The sequence below is a fragment of the Nomascus leucogenys genome, chromosome 12, assembly GCF_006542625.1.
Source record: "Nomascus leucogenys isolate Asia chromosome 12, Asia_NLE_v1, whole genome shotgun sequence".
Taxonomy (NCBI): domain Eukaryota; kingdom Metazoa; phylum Chordata; class Mammalia; order Primates; family Hylobatidae; genus Nomascus; species Nomascus leucogenys.
The window spans coordinates 52,576,650-52,596,017 of NC_044392.1; the positions used below are offsets into that span (position 1 = coordinate 52,576,650).

Here is a 19,368-nt window from a genome sequence, read left to right on the forward strand (position 1 = left end):
GGATGAAGCCCACTTGATCATGGTGTATAAGCTTTTTGATGTGCTGCAGGATTCAGTTTGCCAGTATTTTATTGAGGATTTTTGCATCAGTGGTCATCAAGGATATTGGTCTGAAATTCTCTTTTTTGGTTATGTCTCTGCCAGGCTTTGGTATCAGGATGATGCTGGCCTCATAAAATGTGTTAGGGAGGATTCCCTCTTTTTCTATTGATTGGAATAGTTTCAGAAGGAATGGTACCAGTTCCTCCTTGTACCTCTGGTAGAATTCAGCTGTGAATCCATCAGGTCCTGGACTCTTTTTGGTTGGTAAGCTATTCATTATTGCCCCAAGTTCAGAGCCTGTTATTGGTCTACTCAGAGATTCAACTTCTTCCTGGTTTAGTCTTGGGAGAGTGTATTTGTGGAGGAATTTATCCATTTCTTCTAGATTTTCTAGTTTATTTGCATAGAGGTGTTTGTAGTATTCTCTGATGGTAGATTGTATTTCTGTCGGATCAGTGGTGATATCCCCTTTTTCATTTTTTATTGCATCTATCTGATTCTTCTCTCTTTTCTTCTTTATTAATCTTGCTAGCAGTCTATCAATTTTGTTGATCTTTTCAAAAAACCAGCTCCTGGATTCATTAATGTTTTGAAGGGTTTTTTGTGTCGCTGTTTCCTTCAGTTCTGCTCTGATTTTAGTTTTTGTAGCCTTCTGCTAGCTTTTGAATGTGTTTGCTCTTGCTTTTCTAGTTCTTTTAATTGTGATGTTAGGGTGTCAGTTTTGGATCTTTCCTGCTTTCTCTTGTGGTCATTAAGTGCTATACATTTCCTTCTACACACTGCTTCGAATGTGTCCCAGAGATTCTGGTATGTTATGTCTTTGTTCTCGTTGGTTTCAAAGAACATCTTTATTTCTGCCTTCATTTCATTATGTACCCAGTAGTCATTCAGGAGCAGGTTGTTCAGTTTCCATGTAGTTGAGTGGTTTTGAGTCAGTTTCTTAATCCTGAGTTCGACTTTGATTGCACTGTGGTGTGAGAGACAGTTTGTTATAATTTCTTTTCTTTTACATTTGCTGAGGAGAGCTTTAATTCCAACTATGTGGTCAATTTTGGAATAGGTGTGGTGTGGTGCTGTAAAAAATGTATATTCTTTTGATTTGGGGTGGAGAGTTCTGTAGATGTCTATTAGGTCCACTTTGTGCAGAGCTGAGTTCAATTCCTGGATATCCTTTTTAACTTTCTGTCTCGTTGATCTGTCTAATGTTGACAGTGGGGTGTTAAAATCTCCCATTATTATTGTGTGGGAGTTTAAGTCCCTTTGTAGGTCACTCAGGACTTGCTTTATGAATCTGGGTGCTTCTGTGTTGGGTGCATACATATTTAGGATAGTTAGCTCTTCTTGTTGAATTGATCCCTTTACCATTATGTAATGGCCTTCTTTGTCTCTTTTGATCTTTGTTGGTTTAAAGTCTATTTTATCAGAGACTAGGATTGCAACCCCTGCCTTTTTTTGTTTTCCATTTGCTTGGTAGATCTTCCTCCATCCCTTTATTTTGAGTCTATATGTGTCTCTGCACATGAGATGCGTTTCCTGAATACAGCACCCTGATGGGTCTTGACTCCTTATCCAGTTTGCCAGTCTGTGTCTTTTAATTGGAGCATTTAGCCCATTTACATTTAAAGTTAATATTGTTATGTGTGAATTTGATCCTGTCATTATGATGTTAGTTGGTTATTTTGCTCGTTAGTTGATGCAGTTTCTTCCTAGCCTTGATTGTCTTTACAATTTGGCATGTTTTTGCAGTGGCTGGTACCGGTTGTTCCTTTCCATGTTTAGTGCTTCCTTCAGGAGCTCTTTTAGGGCAGGCCTGGTGGTGACAAAATCACTCAGCATTTGCTTGTCTGTAAAGTATTTTATTTCTCCTTCACTTATTAAGCTTAGTTTGGCTGGATATGAAATTCTGCTTGAAAATTCTTTTCTTTAAGAATGTTGAATATTGGCCCCCACTCTCTTCTGGCTTGTAGAGTTTCTGCCGAGAGATCAGCTTTTAGTCTGATGAGCTTCTCTTTGTGGGTAACCCGACCTTTCTCTCTGGCTGCCCTTAACATTTTTTCCTTCATTTCAACTTTGGTGAATCTGACAATTATGTGTCTTGGAGTTGCTCTTCTCGAGGAGTATCTTTGTGGTGTTCTCTGTATTTCCTGAATCTGAATGTTGGCCTGCCTTGCTAGATTGGGGAAGTTCTCCTGGATAATATCTTGCAGAGTGTTTTCCAACTTGGTTCCATTCTCCCCGTCATTTTCAGGTCCACCAATCAGACGTAGATTTGGTCTTTTCACATAGTCCCAAATTTCTTGGAGGCTTTGTTCATTTCTTTTTATTCTTTTTTCTCTAAACTTCCCTTCTCACTTCATTTCATTCATTTCGTCTTCCATCACTGATACCCTTTCTTCCAGTTGATCGCATCAGCTCCCGAGGCTTCTGCAATCCTCGCATAGTTCTCGAAACTTGGCTTTCAGCTCCATCAGCTCCTTTAAGCCCTTCTTTCCATTGGTTATTCTAGTTATCCATTCATCTAATTTTTTTTTCAAAGTTTTTAACTTCTTTGCTATTGTTTTGAATTTCCTCCCATAGCTCGGAGTAGTTTGATCGTCTGAAGCCTTCTTCTCTGAACTCGTCAAAGTCATTCTCCATCCAGCTTTGTTCCATTGCTGGTGAGGAACTGCATTCATTGGGAGGAGGAGAGGTACTCTGCTTTTTAGAGTTTCCAGGTTTTCTGCTGTGTTTTTTCCCCATCTTTGTGATTTTATGTACTTTTAGTCTTTGATGATGGTGATGTACAAATGGGTTTTTGGTGTGGATGTCCTTTCTGTTTGTTAGTTTTCCTTCTACCAGACAGGACCCTCAGCTGCAGGTCTGTTGGAGTTTGCTAGAGGTCCACTCCAGACCCTGTTTGGCTGAGTGTCAGCAGCGGTGGCTGCAGAACAGTGGATTTTCATGAGACCACAAATTCAGCTGTCTGATAGTTCCTCTGGAAGTTTTGTCTCAGAGGAGTACCTGGCCGAGTGAGGTGTCAGTCTGTCTCTACTGGGGGGTGCCCCCCAGTTAGGCTGCTGGGGGGTCAGGGACCCACTTTAGGAGGCAGTCTGTCCATTCTCAGATCTCCAGTTGCGTGCTGGGAGAACCACTACTCTCTTCAAAGCTGTCAGACAGGGACATTTAAGTCTGCAGAGGTTCCTGCTGAATTTTTGTTTGTCTGTGCCCTGCCCCCAGAGGAGGAGCCTACAGAGGCAGGCAGGCCTCCTTGAAATGTGGTGGGCTCCACCCGGTTCGAGCTTCCTGGCTGCTTTGTTTACCTAAGCAAGCCTGGGCAATGGCGGGCGCCCCTTCCCCAGCCTGGCTGCTGCCTTGCAGTTTGATCTCAGACTGCTGTGCTAGAAATGAGCGAGATTCCGTGGGCATAGGACCCTCCAAGCCAGGTGCGGGACACAATCTCCTGGTGTGCCATTTTCCAAGCCCATTGGAAAAGCGCAGTATTAGGGTGGGACTGACCCAATTTTCCAGGTGCCATCTGTTACCCCTTTCTTTGACTAGGAAAGGGAACTCCATAACCCCTTGCACTTCCCGAGTGAGGCAATGCCTTGCGCTGCTTTGGCTCGCACACAGTGCACTGCACCGACTGTCCTGCACCCACTGTTTGGCACTCCCTAGTGAGATGAACCTGGTACCTCAAACGGAAATGCAGAAATCCCCCGTCTTCTGTGCCGCTCACACTGGGAGCTGTAGACCGGAACTGTTCCTATTTGGCCATCTTGGCTCCACCCCCCCTGAAATATTCTTGATAATTATAGCTCCTGAACTGTTTTCCCAAGCTGTTCTAGCCATCCCAAAAATGTTGGCAGGCTTGTCCATATGTTTGGAGGAGCAATTATAATGGTTCCTGGGTTTCAAGCTCCAGTCTCCATGTCCCCTCAGGTGCTTGCTTTCCCATAAGGTTCCATCTGACTACTAGAATATCGGGATTTCCATAAAGACAAGACTTTGATCTTGGCAACCCATTGGTAAATAGCCAGGGTTCTCAATCTTTGTACAGCACCAAGGTATTTTTAAGATCTCTGTCAGTTTAGTCTCAATGTTGTAATTCAGTCTAAATAAACAACAAGGCTATCTGCTGGAGAAAAGTCTGAATCTAACAGCAATGCCGCCAGCATGCCCTCTTCCCAGAATAACTCCATGCTAGCTATTGTAGCTTCATTAGTATATATAAGAGCCCTATGTGTTGGTAGCCTCACTGGTGTGAGTATAGATTAAAACCTTGACCTATATCTCCTCTCCCTTACTTGAATGTTTGACTTTACTTTGGGGGCAAATGTTTGGATTGTTTGGAAACTATATGCTTTATATACTCTTCTATGCAATAGAGAGAGATTATATTAATTCATTCATTGAGCTTTCATAGTCACATAAACCATATTGGCTTGTCATTTTGTCAGTGATGGGTGTAAGTATGTGGCTTTTATTACTCATACCATCCTCTGACAAAGGCATCCTTATTTCTCTTTCCAATTTCACAATAAGGTGCAGAAGAAGGTCTTTATGTTCAGGGCCAGGCATGGTGGCTCACACCTATGATTCCAGCCCTCTGGGAGGCCTAGGTGGGTGGATCACTTGAGGTCAGGAGTTTGAGACCAGACAGGCCAACATACTGAAACCCCATCTGTACTAAAAATGCAAAAATTTGCCAAGCTTAGTGGTGCACACCTGTAGTCTTAGCCACTCAGGAGACTGAGGCATAAGAATCCTTTGAACCTGGGAGGCGGAGGTTGCAGTGAGCCAAGATGGTGCCTCTGCACTCCAACTTGGGTGACAAAATGAGACTCTGTCAAAAAACAACAACAACAAAAAAAGATGCTCAGGAGAGATATTTTGTAGAGAGGAAGATATTCCCTAGTACCTATAAGTCATCTCAAGTGGTGGTCATACCTTTCCTAGTGCTAGAAAAGCCCTACTCAGAGACCTTCAGTGTTTTCCCACCTCCTGTCAACCTGCCTTATACTTCCCATATCTCCATGTGGGAGGCATCCCTGTGGAGTTTGCTTAGCACTTGGCCATGCTTTGTTTGAAACTTTAAAAGCTCTTAAAGAAAGTTGCCTTATGTTCCCTGATGAGAAGATGAAGTTGGCAAAAGAATGGTGAAACGCAGGGATCTTGATGAGAGGCCCCTGAATACCCCTTTATTGATCGGCATTCTTCATTTCCCATCTCATTCCATGTCCTGGTGGAATGGCTGCAGAAGATGAGATCCATAGCCAGCGGTAGCACCTGAAGGAAACCCTTTTCATCAACAATTGCCTAAAAGAAAAGCTGGAACGTCATCTCAGCAGCTTTGACGAAGAAAATGGTAGGAGAGGCCCAAGTCGGCCTGCTTCTGGCAATACGTATTTTTCTAAAGGCATGTGATTGGGGCAGTCCTATAGATCTCAAGCACTTTGACATACTTTACTTCACTTATTCATTACAAATGTCCCAGCTAGAGAGGTAGGGCAGCTACTATCATTCCTATTTATAGGTAAATAAATAGGCTTAGAGATTTGCCTCCATCTTAGTGGTATCTACCTCTAAAATCATTCTTGTGATTCCTAGGCTGTCTTCCGTCTTCTGTCTGCTGCTGTACACTGCCTGCTGTCTCTCTGCTTCTTATGTGATTGGCATTCAGTAGAACCCAGGTTTCTGAGCACCTCATGTAGCAGAATGAGAGTCTCCTCTGCTGCCATCCTCATCAACTTCCCTTATGTCTTGATTACTCTTCATTCTACCATCCAAGGTGGTTCTCTCCAACCCCTGTCCTCTTAGATTGCTCTCACACAGAGGCCATCATTTCATAACATTTTGCTGGGCCAGAAGAACCGTAACCAAGTCCCTTCCCATACCAAAGCAGCAACTATTTCGGAAAAGCCTCCTTCATATTGCAGCCATTGGACATGATAATACACGTGATGTGCTGGCTTTTGTTGAGAATTATGTGAAAATTAAGCTTCTGCCCCATCACACTAAAGTTCCTGCCCTGAGTCCCCACGGTTTTCTCCCTAGGTTAAGATAGAGAGGAAGAACATCAAATGTGCAGAAAGCATTATCTTAAGCAAATATGTATAATTTGCCTAAATTTTAATTATTTCCTGGAAGAGGATGCACCTCTAACCTCTACAGGCACATCATAGATTCCATTGTCCAGCTGTATAATGAAAACAGTTCTCAGAGAATACCAGAGACTCCCCCGACTTGCCTGAATCAAATTTCCAGAGGTAAGTGGTGAAAGGGCACAATATGAAGTCACTCTCAGATGGGTCCCTTGTCTTGTCACACTCCACTGTAGAAACAAAAGAGGATGGGGAAGCCAGAACTGCTCAAAACCTCGTAACCCACAATTCTCATGGTTATTCTCAACTTTGAGAGGGCTGCTTTCTAGACACACCCCCTCCAGGCCCCAAGACTGCCAGGGTCTGGGAATAAGTACTTCTGAGAAATATAGTATTTTGGTGCAAGCCACACTCCACTATTGCAAATTGGAGAAGAGAAGGACAAATTTAAAAGGTGAAAAGATATAAGAGAGCAACATGATGAAACCCCGTCTCTACTAAAAATACAAAAATTATCTGGGTGTGGTGGCATGCACCTGTATTCCCAGCTACTCGGGAGACTGAGGCAGGAGAATCATTTCAACCCCAGAGGTGGAGGTTGCAGTGACCCAAGATTGAGCCACTGCACTCTAGCCTGGGTGACAGAGCAAGACTTCATCTCAAGAAAAAAAAAAAAAAAAGAAAGAAGGAAGAAAGAAAACAATTATTTTAGTTGAACACATTTTGTCAAGATTAAATCAACTTCCCCCTACAGTGCCGACAGAATAAGCAATCATAATTTAGATTCTAAGTTACTGGTCTTTGAGAAAATGTGAAAACCAAAAAGATGCCATAAGTCAAAAAAGAAGCAAAAGTCCTAATTTTCATACCGATGAAAATAAAGTACTAAAAAATTGAAATCATCATAGTTCATCTTGGTGCTTGGCAAAATACAAGTTTATTGACTGAAACTATAATATCCTAGCTACTTTATTGTGCCTAGCTTTTACCACTGAGGAAAAAAACCAAACGCAAACAAAAGTATGTTCACATTGGCAAAAATGTTTACAAACCTGTAAAATCTCTTCAGCCTATCCCTTAAACTCCAGACTTGGTATTTACTAAGCTCTGCTGTGCACAATACCCACCTTAATATCCATTCTTGCACAGGTTCTGTTAGGTATAAGCCAAGATCATATGGGATTTTTTTTTTTTTTTACCCTTTCATGCCTATGTTTGCTTTTGCTTCCAAAAACCCTTCTGAGTAAGGACTGTCCTCAGACTACTGGAGTCACTTAGTCACAAGCTTGCCTGAGGCTCAGAGCTGGCAATACCTTGGAGTTTATGTTAATCCCACAGCACCCAGCAACCCTGCCTGCAAAGTATTTACCCATGATTGACAGGTGCAGGCATATGAAAGTCCAGGTCTTCTACTTGCGGGGTGCCTTTGTGGTGAATTAGCTTTGGGAAAAGGGAATCCAGAGGCCAACTTTGTAAAACTCCAGATAGATAAATGGAAAGAAATCTTTGCCTTGGAAATCCAATTGAGAAAGATAGTGATTTAATTCAGACTGTGAAAAGAGAGACTAAAATCTTTATTTTCTCATGGGAAAGAAGCCTATGGTGAAAGAGAAACAAAGAGAATGGTGGGAAATAGGGTGGGTCTACTCAGTAGCTTTAAACCATTCTGTCATATTATAAAGCCTGGTGAGGTTTTAAGTAACGCAAGTGCCTGGACTCTACACATAGAGATTCTGATTTAAATGCTTCCAGGTGGGTGGAAGCCACTAGTAGTCCTAAAAAGCTCCCAAGTAATTTTCACATGTGGCTAGAGATGAAAAGGACCATCTATCTATTAGAATCTCAAGTCACCAGCATAGAAGTGTCCCAAATGTGCAGCTACCTCATAGAAAAGGCTTAACCCCACCCATTGATGGAATTTGCCTTCCTCTCTCCATGGTTTTGTTTGCATAGCATGGAAAAAAGAGAAGAGAAAAAGAGGTAGATGGATAGATTGAACCTATAATTTGCCTATGTAGAGCAGTTTCTCAAACTTTTCTGACCACAAGACGCAGTGAGAAATATACAATTCTTTGTGATCAGTTTTAAAAAAATCTTTTACTGTGTGTAATCCATCTTACCAGTGTTTAAATAAAGCCTGTAGTAGTAAGCAGTCCACTATGTTGATTTCACACCCCATAAGTTGTTCAGAATTGCAATTAGAAAATTTTTACTTTTGGCCAGGTGTGGTGGCTTGCACCTGTAATCCCAGCATTTTGGGAGGTTCACCTGAGGTCGGGAGTTTGAGACCAGCCTGACCAACATGGAGGAACCCCATCTCTACTAAAAAAAAAAAAAAATTAGCTGGGCGTGGTGGTGCATGCCTGTAATGACAGGTACTTGGGAGGCTGAGGCAGGAGAATTGCTTGAACCCTGGGGGTGGAGGTTGTGGTGAGCTGAGATTGCACCATTGCACTCCAGCTTGGGCAAGAAGAGTGAAACTGTCTCAAAAAAAGAAAGAAAGAAAGAAAAAAAGAAAAAAAATTTTTTCACTTATGCTCAGCCTTTTTATCAAGCAAAATCCCAAAAGAAGATTAACTGTAAAAGAATATTGACTATAAACATCTTTCTATGAATCCTTATTTCTGTCCCAGCCACCATGACCCAATAATCTCTGGAGCCTGTTACTGTTCTCCAGATTGAAGCCTTCTCTCTAACTGCTCCTAAACTCTGTGATGTAGTGGAAAAAGTTTGAGGCCTCGATTCTCATCCCAGGTTTTTCGCCTACACATCATGTGTCCTTAGCCTCTTGACACCATTGTCTCCTTATGGCCAAAGATGGAACTGTACTTGGGTGGTATCTGAGCACCCTGTTGGCTTTGACATTCTAGGGCTCTTCCCTTGGCACCACTCTCTTATTTAAAAGGAATAGGATGTGGACTTAGGCGGGTTATTTCTCTGCAAACTATCCTCTCTTTCTTATGACAAGCTATTTCTGAATGTGCACATTTGAGGCTAAGCAAATCCCTTCCTGGGAGGTGTGAAAGATCTTTATCTCTCTCCAGAAGAGTATTACAGAGAGTCAGTTGATGCTGAGGAGGTGGTAGAGAACTAGCTAACTCATCTGCAGTGGCTTTGAGCAAGGCTTTTAGAATCATAAGGTGGCTGGGGTCCTGTGTCCTTCACCACAGGCCAGCTAGTTCATTTCAGGAGACTTTCTTTTCCACCTATTATTACTATCTTCTTCTAGACTGTGGTTCACTACCAGAGATTATCCACTTAGCTGCACTCAGTTTGCACCTGGCCTGTATCACCGCTTAGCTCTCACTCCAGCCTCAGTTAGGTATCAGCAAGACCTCACCAAAGATGATTGTTTCATTGTATGTGTGTGTGTTTTTGTTTGTTTCAGGTAACAACTAATGTTGGAACTATGAAAAGCTCTTCGCTACTTTTAACAAAGCTTAGTCACAAACAGTTCCCCAGTTGATGAGAAAAACTAAAACAACAGAACAATTGAAAGTCCAAATCTGAAAGCTCCATCTCTGAGAAGCAAATTTTACAGCCACTCCAGATTTATATTCCAAATGGATAGTTTGACTGTAGAAATCACATCCTTCCGCCTGCAAATGTGATAACTGCCCAAGAGACAGTGATGCCTAGATCCATATATAATCCCTTCCCCCCAACCTATATATAACTGGAGTCCACAGCAGCTAGAGGAAAATGGCAAGGACTTGGAATGAAGATTAAGTTAGAATAACACTGCTGTAGACTGTTTATCAGCTCTTCAGCATATGTCCGTTTTCCTTGAAGGATGAGCATTTAGACACCTCTGACAATAAAGTTTATTTTACACACATTCTCTTGCCTATAATTTTTTGTACAAATCACAATTATAAAACTTTCTTGCTCCAGCTAAAAGCAGGAAACTCTGTCACAAATGTGTTCACTACATGTATACCACAGAATGATAGCAACCAGTCTGATTGCATCACTTGATTCCAAAATTAAATGTTAGCACTCAGTAGTGAACTACTACATGTATCTCCAACTCTGGAAGTCGCAGGCAAGGTATTCCTGTTTCCTTGCAGGGAAACAGATCTATAAGCAGGGCAGCAGTCTCACACATGTACATTCCTGGGAAACCCAAGGTAACAATGATAGTGATGCAGGGCAGGCAAGCCCCAAAACTGGTTTGTAGCCTGGCAAATTTCTCCCAGACTGTAGTCTCCTTGGGTTTGCCAAGGAAAGATTCAAGGATAAGCCGCTGGTGACAGAAGGCAACTTTTATTGAACTGGTGCTGCTTCTTGTAGAGCAGGGCTAACCCATAGGCAGTGTGCCCAGAGTTGGTGCCTGTGGGCTGCTAGCTAGTTGTATTTAGACCCACTTTTAATTGCATGCAAATTAAGAGGTAGGTTATTCAGAACTCTCTGGAAAAGGGGCAGGGAGTTTCCAGAACCATATAAAGTAACTTCCAGGCCATTGCCAAGGTGTGTTGCCATGACATTTGTAAACTGGCCATGGTCCCAGTGGTAGTGTCTTTATGCTCATAAGCAGTGAGGGCAACTAGAGGTCACTTTCATCATCATCTGCTGGTTTCAGCAGGCTTCTCCACTGCACCCTGTTTTGACCAGATTCTGCTCTGTTCAATGGGGTTGTGACTGGAAAATAAGTCCTTCTGGTCTCCTACCTCATTTCCCCATCAGAGATTATATACACCTCCTTAATCTTAAGGGGCTTGCAGAAGGGTGGAGGTTCATCTTCTGTAACTGCTTCCTGCTGATGTTATGGGCATAGACCCTGCCTAGCATTGGAGAAGTAAAATCTCTGGATACCTGTTCTAAAAGGCCCAAAGGCAAGATGTCTTTTTTTTCTGGGTCAGAAGAGGGGATGTGTTGAAAGCCTTGTGCCAGCATCACATTTTTTTTTTCTCTTTTGCTTTTTATTTATTTATTTATTTTTTAATTTTATTATTATTATACTTTAAGTTTTAGGGTACATGTGCATAATGTGGAGGTTTGTTACATATGTATACCTGTGCCCCGTTGGTGTACTGCACCCATTAACTAGTCATTTAGCATTAGGTATATCTCCTAATGCTATCCCTCCCCTCTCCTCCCACCCCACAACAGTCCCTGGTGTGTGATGTTCCCCTTCCTGTGTCCATGTGTTCTCATTGTTCAATTCCCACCTATGAGTGAGCACATGCCAGCATCATCTTTACAAGGAATTATTGTGATCTAGAAGACACAAACTTTATAAGGAGGTTAAACAAGCAAGGAGCAAAGATTAGTAATAACAAGATATCTGTTAAAGGTCCTAGGAAGGGTAAAAACCAAGGGTCTGCTGGTAGAGATTCCTTTACTGAATTCCATCAGCAGGGCAAAGCGGTAAGAGAGAAAACATTATAATTAGGAGTAAGAGAAAAACTTTCATGCTCATCCACAGCATCATGGTATTAATACTTACCTGTGCATTTGCAAAACAATAGCTTTAAGTCTTCTGGGAGTTTGCAAGCATAGGTCGTGGCATCTTTCTCTTGCATCTGTGACAACTCATAAGAATCTTTGAGGCTGAACACAGTGGCTCATGTCTGTAGTCCCAGCACTTTGGGAGGCTGAGAAGGGCATCTCACAATGTCAGGAGTTCGAGACCAGCCTGGCCAACATGGTAAAATCTCATCTCTACTAAAAATAGAAAAAACATATTAATAAAAAAATAAAAAATAAATTAGCCGTGCATGGCAGCATGTGCCTGTAATCCCAGCTACTCAGGAGGCTGAGGCAGGAGGATTGCTTGAACCCAGAAGGTGGAGGTTGCAGTGAGCTGAGATCGAGCCATTGCACTCCAGCCTGGGTGACAGAGCAAGACTTCATCTAAAAAAAAAAAAAAAAAATTAACTTTGAAGTTTAACAGCAGTGGTGATGCTTAATAATGCCTGATAGGGGCCCTTTCCATTTTGGTTGTAATTGATTCTTGGGGGGATCCTTCTTTCTAAGTTTTTAGTAAGACTAAATCTCCTTGTTGAATGGGGGAGTTAATCCTTTCCCTTGTGGGAGGAGGTTAGGTTTCATTTCCATAGGATTGAAGGGCCTTTTGAACCTGGCCTAAGTTGATAATCTATGTGTCTCTCATCAAACAGAAGGTCTAAAGTTAAAAAGGGCCTTCCGAGCTGCTCAGGCGACCCAGCCTCCCATCGCTGATGCTCTAATGCTCGGTTGGCCCCAGGCCGCGCTGAACTGTCGGGAGCCCAGGCCATTGGGCAGTGTGAGGCGCCGGGCTGCGGGTGGGCAGGTGGGAGGTGTAGTGTGGGTCGTGGTCACAGCCCCAGCTGCCGGCCCTGTCCGCGGCATCATGAACATAGACGTGGAGTTCCACATCCAGCACAACTACTCCTGGAACAAGTTGCCGGCCAACATGAGGCAGTCATTAAGTGGAGATGGCTCATCATGGAGGTCTTCATCCTTGTCTTCACAAGTAGGCTGAAGAGGAGGAAACACAGGAAGTATTGGTCTTGCTGTTCAGGGTGGCAGAGGAGGAAGGAAATCCCAGTCGTCTTGGAAATTCACAGAGAGACTATGAAAAGCAGGTTGTCCTGTACAGTATCTGCAATCAGTTATGATACAGAAATAACTTAGTTAAACATGTCAAGAAAGATGAATGCAGACACTATGAGGAACTGCTAAAGTACAGCCGAGATCATCTCATGCTGTACCCCTACCATCTATCAGATATTATGGAGAAGGGCTTGAGGATAACACCATTTTCATATTATACTGGGATTATGGAGAATATTATGAACAGTGAGAAAAGTTATGATTCATTGCTCAATTTTACTGCTGCTGACCGTCTAAGGCTTCTTGGCATAGGAAGAAACCAGTATATTGATCTTATGAATCAGTGTAGATCATCAAAAAAATTCTTCAGAAGGAAAATAGCCCGTGATCTTCTACCAATAAAGCCAGTGGAAATTGCCATAGAGGTGTGGTGGGTGGTGCAGGCTGGATATATCACAGAAGATGACATCAAGATATGCACTTTGCCTGAGAAATATGCTATTGATAAGATCATCGATTCAGGTCCTCAACTCTCTGGGTCACTAGATTACAATGCAGTACATAGTTTGTATAACAAAGGATTTATTTATCTGGATGTACCAATATCTGATGACAGTTGTATAGCAGTTCCACTTCTTGAAGGTTTTGCAATGAATCGAGTGCAAGGTGATTATTTTGAAACTCTACTCTGTAAGATATTTGTTTCAATAGATGAGCACACAAATGTGGCAGAGCTTGCAAATGTCCTTGAGATTGACTTATCCCTGGTTAAGAATGCTGTTTCAATGTATTGCTGATCAGGCTTTGCCCATAAGAAGGGACAACTTCATTCATCATGGAAGAATGCTCCATCCATAAACAGATTAAAGAATACCTTAGATCCACAGAAGATGCTCTTGTCATGGGATGGAGGGGAAGGTAGGAGTCCTGTACAAGAAGCTTCATTGGTAACTGATACTAATACAAATAGTCAAGAAGATCCAGCTGACACAGCCAGTGTAAGCAGCCTGAGTCTGTCTACAGGACACATGAAACGCATCGCATTCCTGTTTGTCTCCACTCTTACTGTCTTCTTAATGATGGGATATCTTTCACCAGTTCAGGGCACTGGTGAAGGAGAAGCACAGAGATATTTTGATCATGCACTTACTCTGAGAAACACAATACTATTTCTGCATCATAACAAAGATCTAGTTGTGCAAACTGCACAGCCAGACCAACCCAATTGTGGTTTTTCTCTAGATCTCTTATACTGTGAAAGCCTTCTTGGTCTGGACCCTGCAACTTGCAGCAGAGTTCTAAACAAAAATTACATGCTGCTTGTTTCCATGGCTCCCCTCACCAATGAAATCCGGCCTGTCAGGAGCTGCACCCCTCAGCATATTGGACCAGCTATCCCAGAAGTCAGCTCTGTCTGGTTTAAACTGTACATTTATCATATCACTGGACAAGGACCACCATCCCTTTTATTGTCCAAAGGTACAAGACCTCGAAAACTGCCAGAAATATTTCAGAGTTATGATCGATTGCTAATAACATCTTGGGGTCATGATCCTGGAGTAGTTCCTACCTCAAATGTGCTCACGATGTTGAATGATGCTTTAACACATTCTGCAGTTTTAATTCAGGGGCATGGTCTGCATGGGATAGGAGAAATAGTCCATGTCCCATTTCCATTTGATGAAACAGAACTACAAGGAGAGTTCACTCGTGTCAATATGGGTGTTCATAAAGCATTGCAGATACTAAGGAACAGAGTGGACTTACAGCATCTCTGTGGATATGTCACCATGTTGAATGCTTCCAGCCAACTTGCAAATAGAAAACTCAGTGATGCTTCTGATGAGAGAGGAGAACCTGATTTAGCTTCTGGCTCAGATGTAAATGGGAATACAGAGTCATTTGAAATGGTCATTGAGGAAGCAACTATAGATTCAGCAACAAAGCAAACCTCTGGTGCCACAACAGAAGCAGATTGGGTTCCTCTTGAGCTGTGCTTTGGAATTCCACTTTTCAGTTCTGAATTAAACTGGAAAGTTTGTAGGAAAATTGCTACACATGGCCTTTGCAGAAAAGAGAGCCTTCCAAACCTCTTACATTCCAGTAGAAAACCCTCTCTGCAAGTCCTTAATTTGTTCACTCATTCCAGGAAGGTGCTTCAACATTGGATATTCACGCAGAGCCCAGTTTTTCAAGTTTGCTGTCACAGTCATCGTATGCTGACATGGGTATTCCACTTCCTGCAAAAAACTTGATATTTAATGATGGTGTCTTATGAGAAGGGAGTAGATGGTCACCTTCCTCACTTCTTATTGCTAATCTCCATTTGCAATAATTTGGTTACACCATTTGTTGCTCACACTTTCTGCCTTTTTTCTTTCTTAACGTTAGCTTTATAGTGTCAGCCACTAAAAAGCATCCTGCTGCTGCGGAGCAATTCTTGCTTAACTAATATTAAAAGTTTGGGGAATATATTCTTGTCTTCTGAAGTTTTGCTCATTATTGCACATCTTATTGCAACAACATGCCTTTTAGCAGCCAGCACTGTATTTTTTACCTTGAGACAATCTACATTTCTTTAATAAAACTAAGTATATACTTTATAGGTTTTATGATGACTGTCATGTTTATAAGCAATTACTATGAAAATTTCAATGGTAATTTTATATGCTGGTTTATCAAACATAAATCTTGTTTAATTTTATATTTTCTTACCTATATTTTTGGGGATCAAGGGAAGATATGGAACTCTTCCTCTGAAAACGTGTCTTGGTACTTAAAGTAGTAAAACTATAAAGCAATAAACATCCAGTATTGAGAGATGATATGATAGGGCATTATGAATTCCTATGGGTGTCTAAATTATGTATGTCAGTTGGACATTGTAGAAGGTATGTAAATCTGCATAGTTACGTATAACTTAACCTTGATTTATAAGGTCTTAACTCAGATTATGATTATTCATTGACATCTCATGAGAAGCTTTAGAAAACTTTCTATTGTTAAACACCATTTATATGTGGATTTCTGTTGTCACTGACTTTGGGCTTTATATTTTCATAGAGTCTTTACGGAAAAAATAGAATTTATTTTCCACTCTTGTAGCTATAGCTGCTGCACATTTTCATGCTGATTTATTTTTTTGTTTCTTAGCTTTGATGTTTTCAAACCAAGGATTGTGATTTTCAGTTAGAATTACATATTAGAAGCATTAAGACTATGTCTTTGGATCAGAATGCTTTAGTGTAAACCTATTTTGAAGACATACTCAAGCAATCTGGATCTTAAATTTATGTGAATTTTTTTTAGAAAATGATAAAGGAAATGGAATTACTTCAAAGCGTTTCTTGAGTCATTGATTCTTTTAGCATCACAAATGTTAATTAGAATAATTGGAATCACTTTTTAGACTTTTCAAGTTACCTTCCTTGGGAAGTTTGTGTAGTGTTACAGTTTAGTTTAGCTCCTCTTATATGGTAATGGTTTGCTAGTTTAAAACTGTAACCAAACAAACTGGTCAGACAACATATATCTAAAACACTTAAAATGTTAGAAAGTTTGGGAATGTTATAACCTAAGCGTTTTTGCTGATAACTTTTTGTTATTTATAGATATTTGTGTATTTAACATACTTACTTCTGGAAATCTATGCATTTCCTAAAACTTAACCATACATCCACTACCATGGCCTATCTATAGAAATGAATATTTTGGACCATGTTATCTGTGGCACAGTCAGTGCTGTGTTTGAGGTAAATGTAGTAACTGTTAGTTTTCTACTTTGTCTTATAGAAGGTAGAAACCATGTGTATGTTATGTTTGTCTATAGAAGAAAAAATACTAATATTAAATAATTTCTTATGACTGTGAGTCACTCACTTATTTTTCCAATAATAGATATTGTACATTCCTAGTGCCATTAGGTATGTATGTATATAACTTTTAGTTTTTCAGCTGAAAGTTTTACTTTTTTAAAATCAGGGCTCTTTAATCTCATTTTAATTTCCTTTGTTTGAAAGAACTGTAGTTATTTTATTTATTCCTATATTAACTATCTAAACCAATTGTAATGACATGTACATTAATAAAGAATTGAACATTTGGGCCAGGCACGGTGGCTCAAGCCTGTAATCCCAGCACTTTGGGAGGCCGAGGCGGGTGGATCACGAGGTCAGGAGATCGAGACCATCCTGGCTAACATGGTGAAACCCCGTCTCTACTAAATATACAAAAAATTAGCCGGGCGTTATGGCGGGCGCCTGCAGTCCCAGATACTCGGGAGGCTGAGGCAGGAGAATGGCGTGAACCCGGGGGGCGGAGCTTGCAGTGAGTCGAGATCGCGCCATTGCACTCCAGCCTGGGCGACAAAGCGAGACTCCGTCTCAAAAACAAACAAAAAAAAAAACAAAAAAACACAAAGAATTGAACATTTGTAGTTTTTGGCAGTGAGCCCAGTTGTTGGTGAATTCAAAGCTTAAAATATGGGAGTGATTTGCTGCTATATTTCTTTTGAGAGATAAAGGAGGAGGAAATAGAACCTAATAGTGATCATGAATTTTAGGGAAAGTACTGAAAAACCATGGGGTTCCCTCTGGTTTCTTGTGTTGAATGAGGCAAGAGTAATCATCTGATTCCGAGCTGAAGACCTCTCATACTCTTAAGGAGGGAGAGTGCATTTTTAGAGCTTTTAGGAAAATGTGAAAAGCTGATGTTTGTGCTTTGCTTTGTGAATTTGGCTTCATTTTACTTATACATTAACTCATGTAGTCTCTTAAATCTTACAAGTATTGATCCATTTCAACAAAAAGGTAAATTTAAAATGCAGGGTTTGTTATTTGCCAAAAAAAGACTCATGAAAAATTTATATCCAATTATTTTCCAAATAGTTAATTTCATTTGGCTTTTTACCGCGTTCCTTTCTTTCTTTCCCCACTTCCTTAATGTAATTTAAACATTCTTTAGAAACCAAGAGGAAAAAAAGAACAAATATCAAAAAAGATAGAATTTAATATGGTACATGGCCAGGCGCTGTGGCTCGTGCCTGTAATCCCGGCACTTTGGGAGGCCGAGGCGGGCAGATCGCGAGGTCAGGAGATCAAGACCAACCTGGCTAATATGGTGAAACCCCGTTTCTACTAAAAATACAAAAAATTAGCTGGGCGTGGTGGCAGGTGCCTGTAGTCCCAGCTACTCGGGAGGCTGAGGCAGGAGAATGGCGTGAACCTCAGAGGTGGAGCTTGCAGTGAGCCGAGATTGCACCACTGCACTCCAGCCTGGGTGACAGAGCAAGACTCTGTCTCAAAAAAAAAAAAAAAAGAATTTAATATGGTACAATTTCACATCTAAAATGGGTTAGAAGAAATGCAACTTTATATCATTAAAAAATATGATCATCTGATTTCCTTTATTTCTTTTTTAAATTATGTAATCAGATGATTTTATATTTTTTTGGGGGGGCAGAATACTGGTTTCTTTTACTTGATGTTTTCAGTTTTCTCTGCCATTCATGTTTCTTTTTTGTGTTCACTGTTTCAAATACAGTTTGTATTTAAGGATTTTAAAATACCAAACTTTAAATGAGTACAGTGGATCATTTTCTGTTAGGATGTTAATATTATACAATGAAATCTATAAGGTGTTGTCAGTTTGATTATTGACACATATAACATGTTTACAAATAAACTGGGGTGTTGATCAAGTTAAAAAAAAAGGGGGGGCCTTCCATAAGTCATTTCAAATGGACTAAGCTTTAAAGTTCCCTTTGGAGCCATATTCACATGCAAAAGGGCTATGAATAGGAGAAAAACTCAGGCCTCTGAGGTCCCCTGAAAGAGTTTTGCTAATGTCACGACTGGCTTTCTATGTTATCTGAAGATTGAGATCTCCATGCAGAGTGAAGATAGGTAATGCCTAAGGCTGAGGAATTACCTCACTGGGTCACCTTAGCTGGGAAGGGAGGTCAGTTATCACCTTGCAAACCTTTTGGTAATCTAAATCTTGGGATGATTTCTTTAAGTAAGAATTTAGACACTTCCAGTACTTTTCCTGTCCTTGTGGGGAAAGCTTCTATCCACCTGGTGAAAGTGTCTATAAATACTAGCAAATATTGTAGTCCCCTGTAAGGTGACATCTGGGTTAAATCTGTCTGCCAGTCTTCACCATGGTATGTTCCTTGGTGTTGTACAGGTTTAAGCAGGGATCGGGGTATGGGGTGGCTTCCTGAATGGTAACCCTTTTTATAGTTTGGAACAGTCCCTTCCCCAAGAATATTCAGGAAATGAATTTGAATGGAAAATCCTGTCCCAAATGTGAGGAATCATGAAAATATTTAAGTATTTTCCATTTGTCAGCCTCAGGAATAGAGTTTGTTCTTTTCTGGCAACCATCCAGAGGGGTCTTACTGGAAGCCTTTTACTCAGTCCCTTTAATTTCCTTCGGGGTATAGTATGGTGCCACTGACATGGATGGAATACCTGGTAGTAGCGCAGAAGCCTGAAATACCAGGGTTTCCTTAGCTGTGGCCTTAGCTGTTCTTTCCACCAGGGAATTTTCTCTAATAAGAAAAGTGTCTCCCTTCTGGTGTCCCATAGAGTGAATACTTGTTATTTATTTGGGAGTTGGACAGCATCTAAAAGTTCCAAGATCTGAGTAAAGTTGTATGGGGATCACTTGGCTCATGATATTCCCCTTTCCTTCCCTATGGCTGCAT

General features: G+C 41.0%; 2 protein-coding genes across 2 annotated transcripts in view; both read left to right on the forward strand.

Annotated features, from left to right (window-relative positions):
• The first annotated feature begins 12,456 nt into the window (after positions 1–12,456).
• Positions 12,457–15,077, forward strand: LOC100587440 (protein FAM91A1-like). Its single transcript, XM_030824730.1, is given in 3 exon segments — positions 12,457–12,527; positions 12,655–14,786; positions 14,789–15,077. Coding segments are annotated over 3 exon segments (2,409 nt in total). The 3' UTR covers positions 14,995–15,077.
• A 421-nt stretch (positions 15,078–15,498) lies between these two features.
• The window catches only part of LOC100592845 (myomegalin-like), a 69,124-nt gene continuing 65,254 nt past the window's right edge, over positions 15,499–19,368 (forward strand). The window contains 2 exon segments of the mRNA XM_030823647.1: positions 15,499–15,525; positions 16,432–16,454. Of these exon segments, the coding sequence (XP_030679507.1) occupies positions 15,499–15,525; positions 16,432–16,454 (50 nt within the window).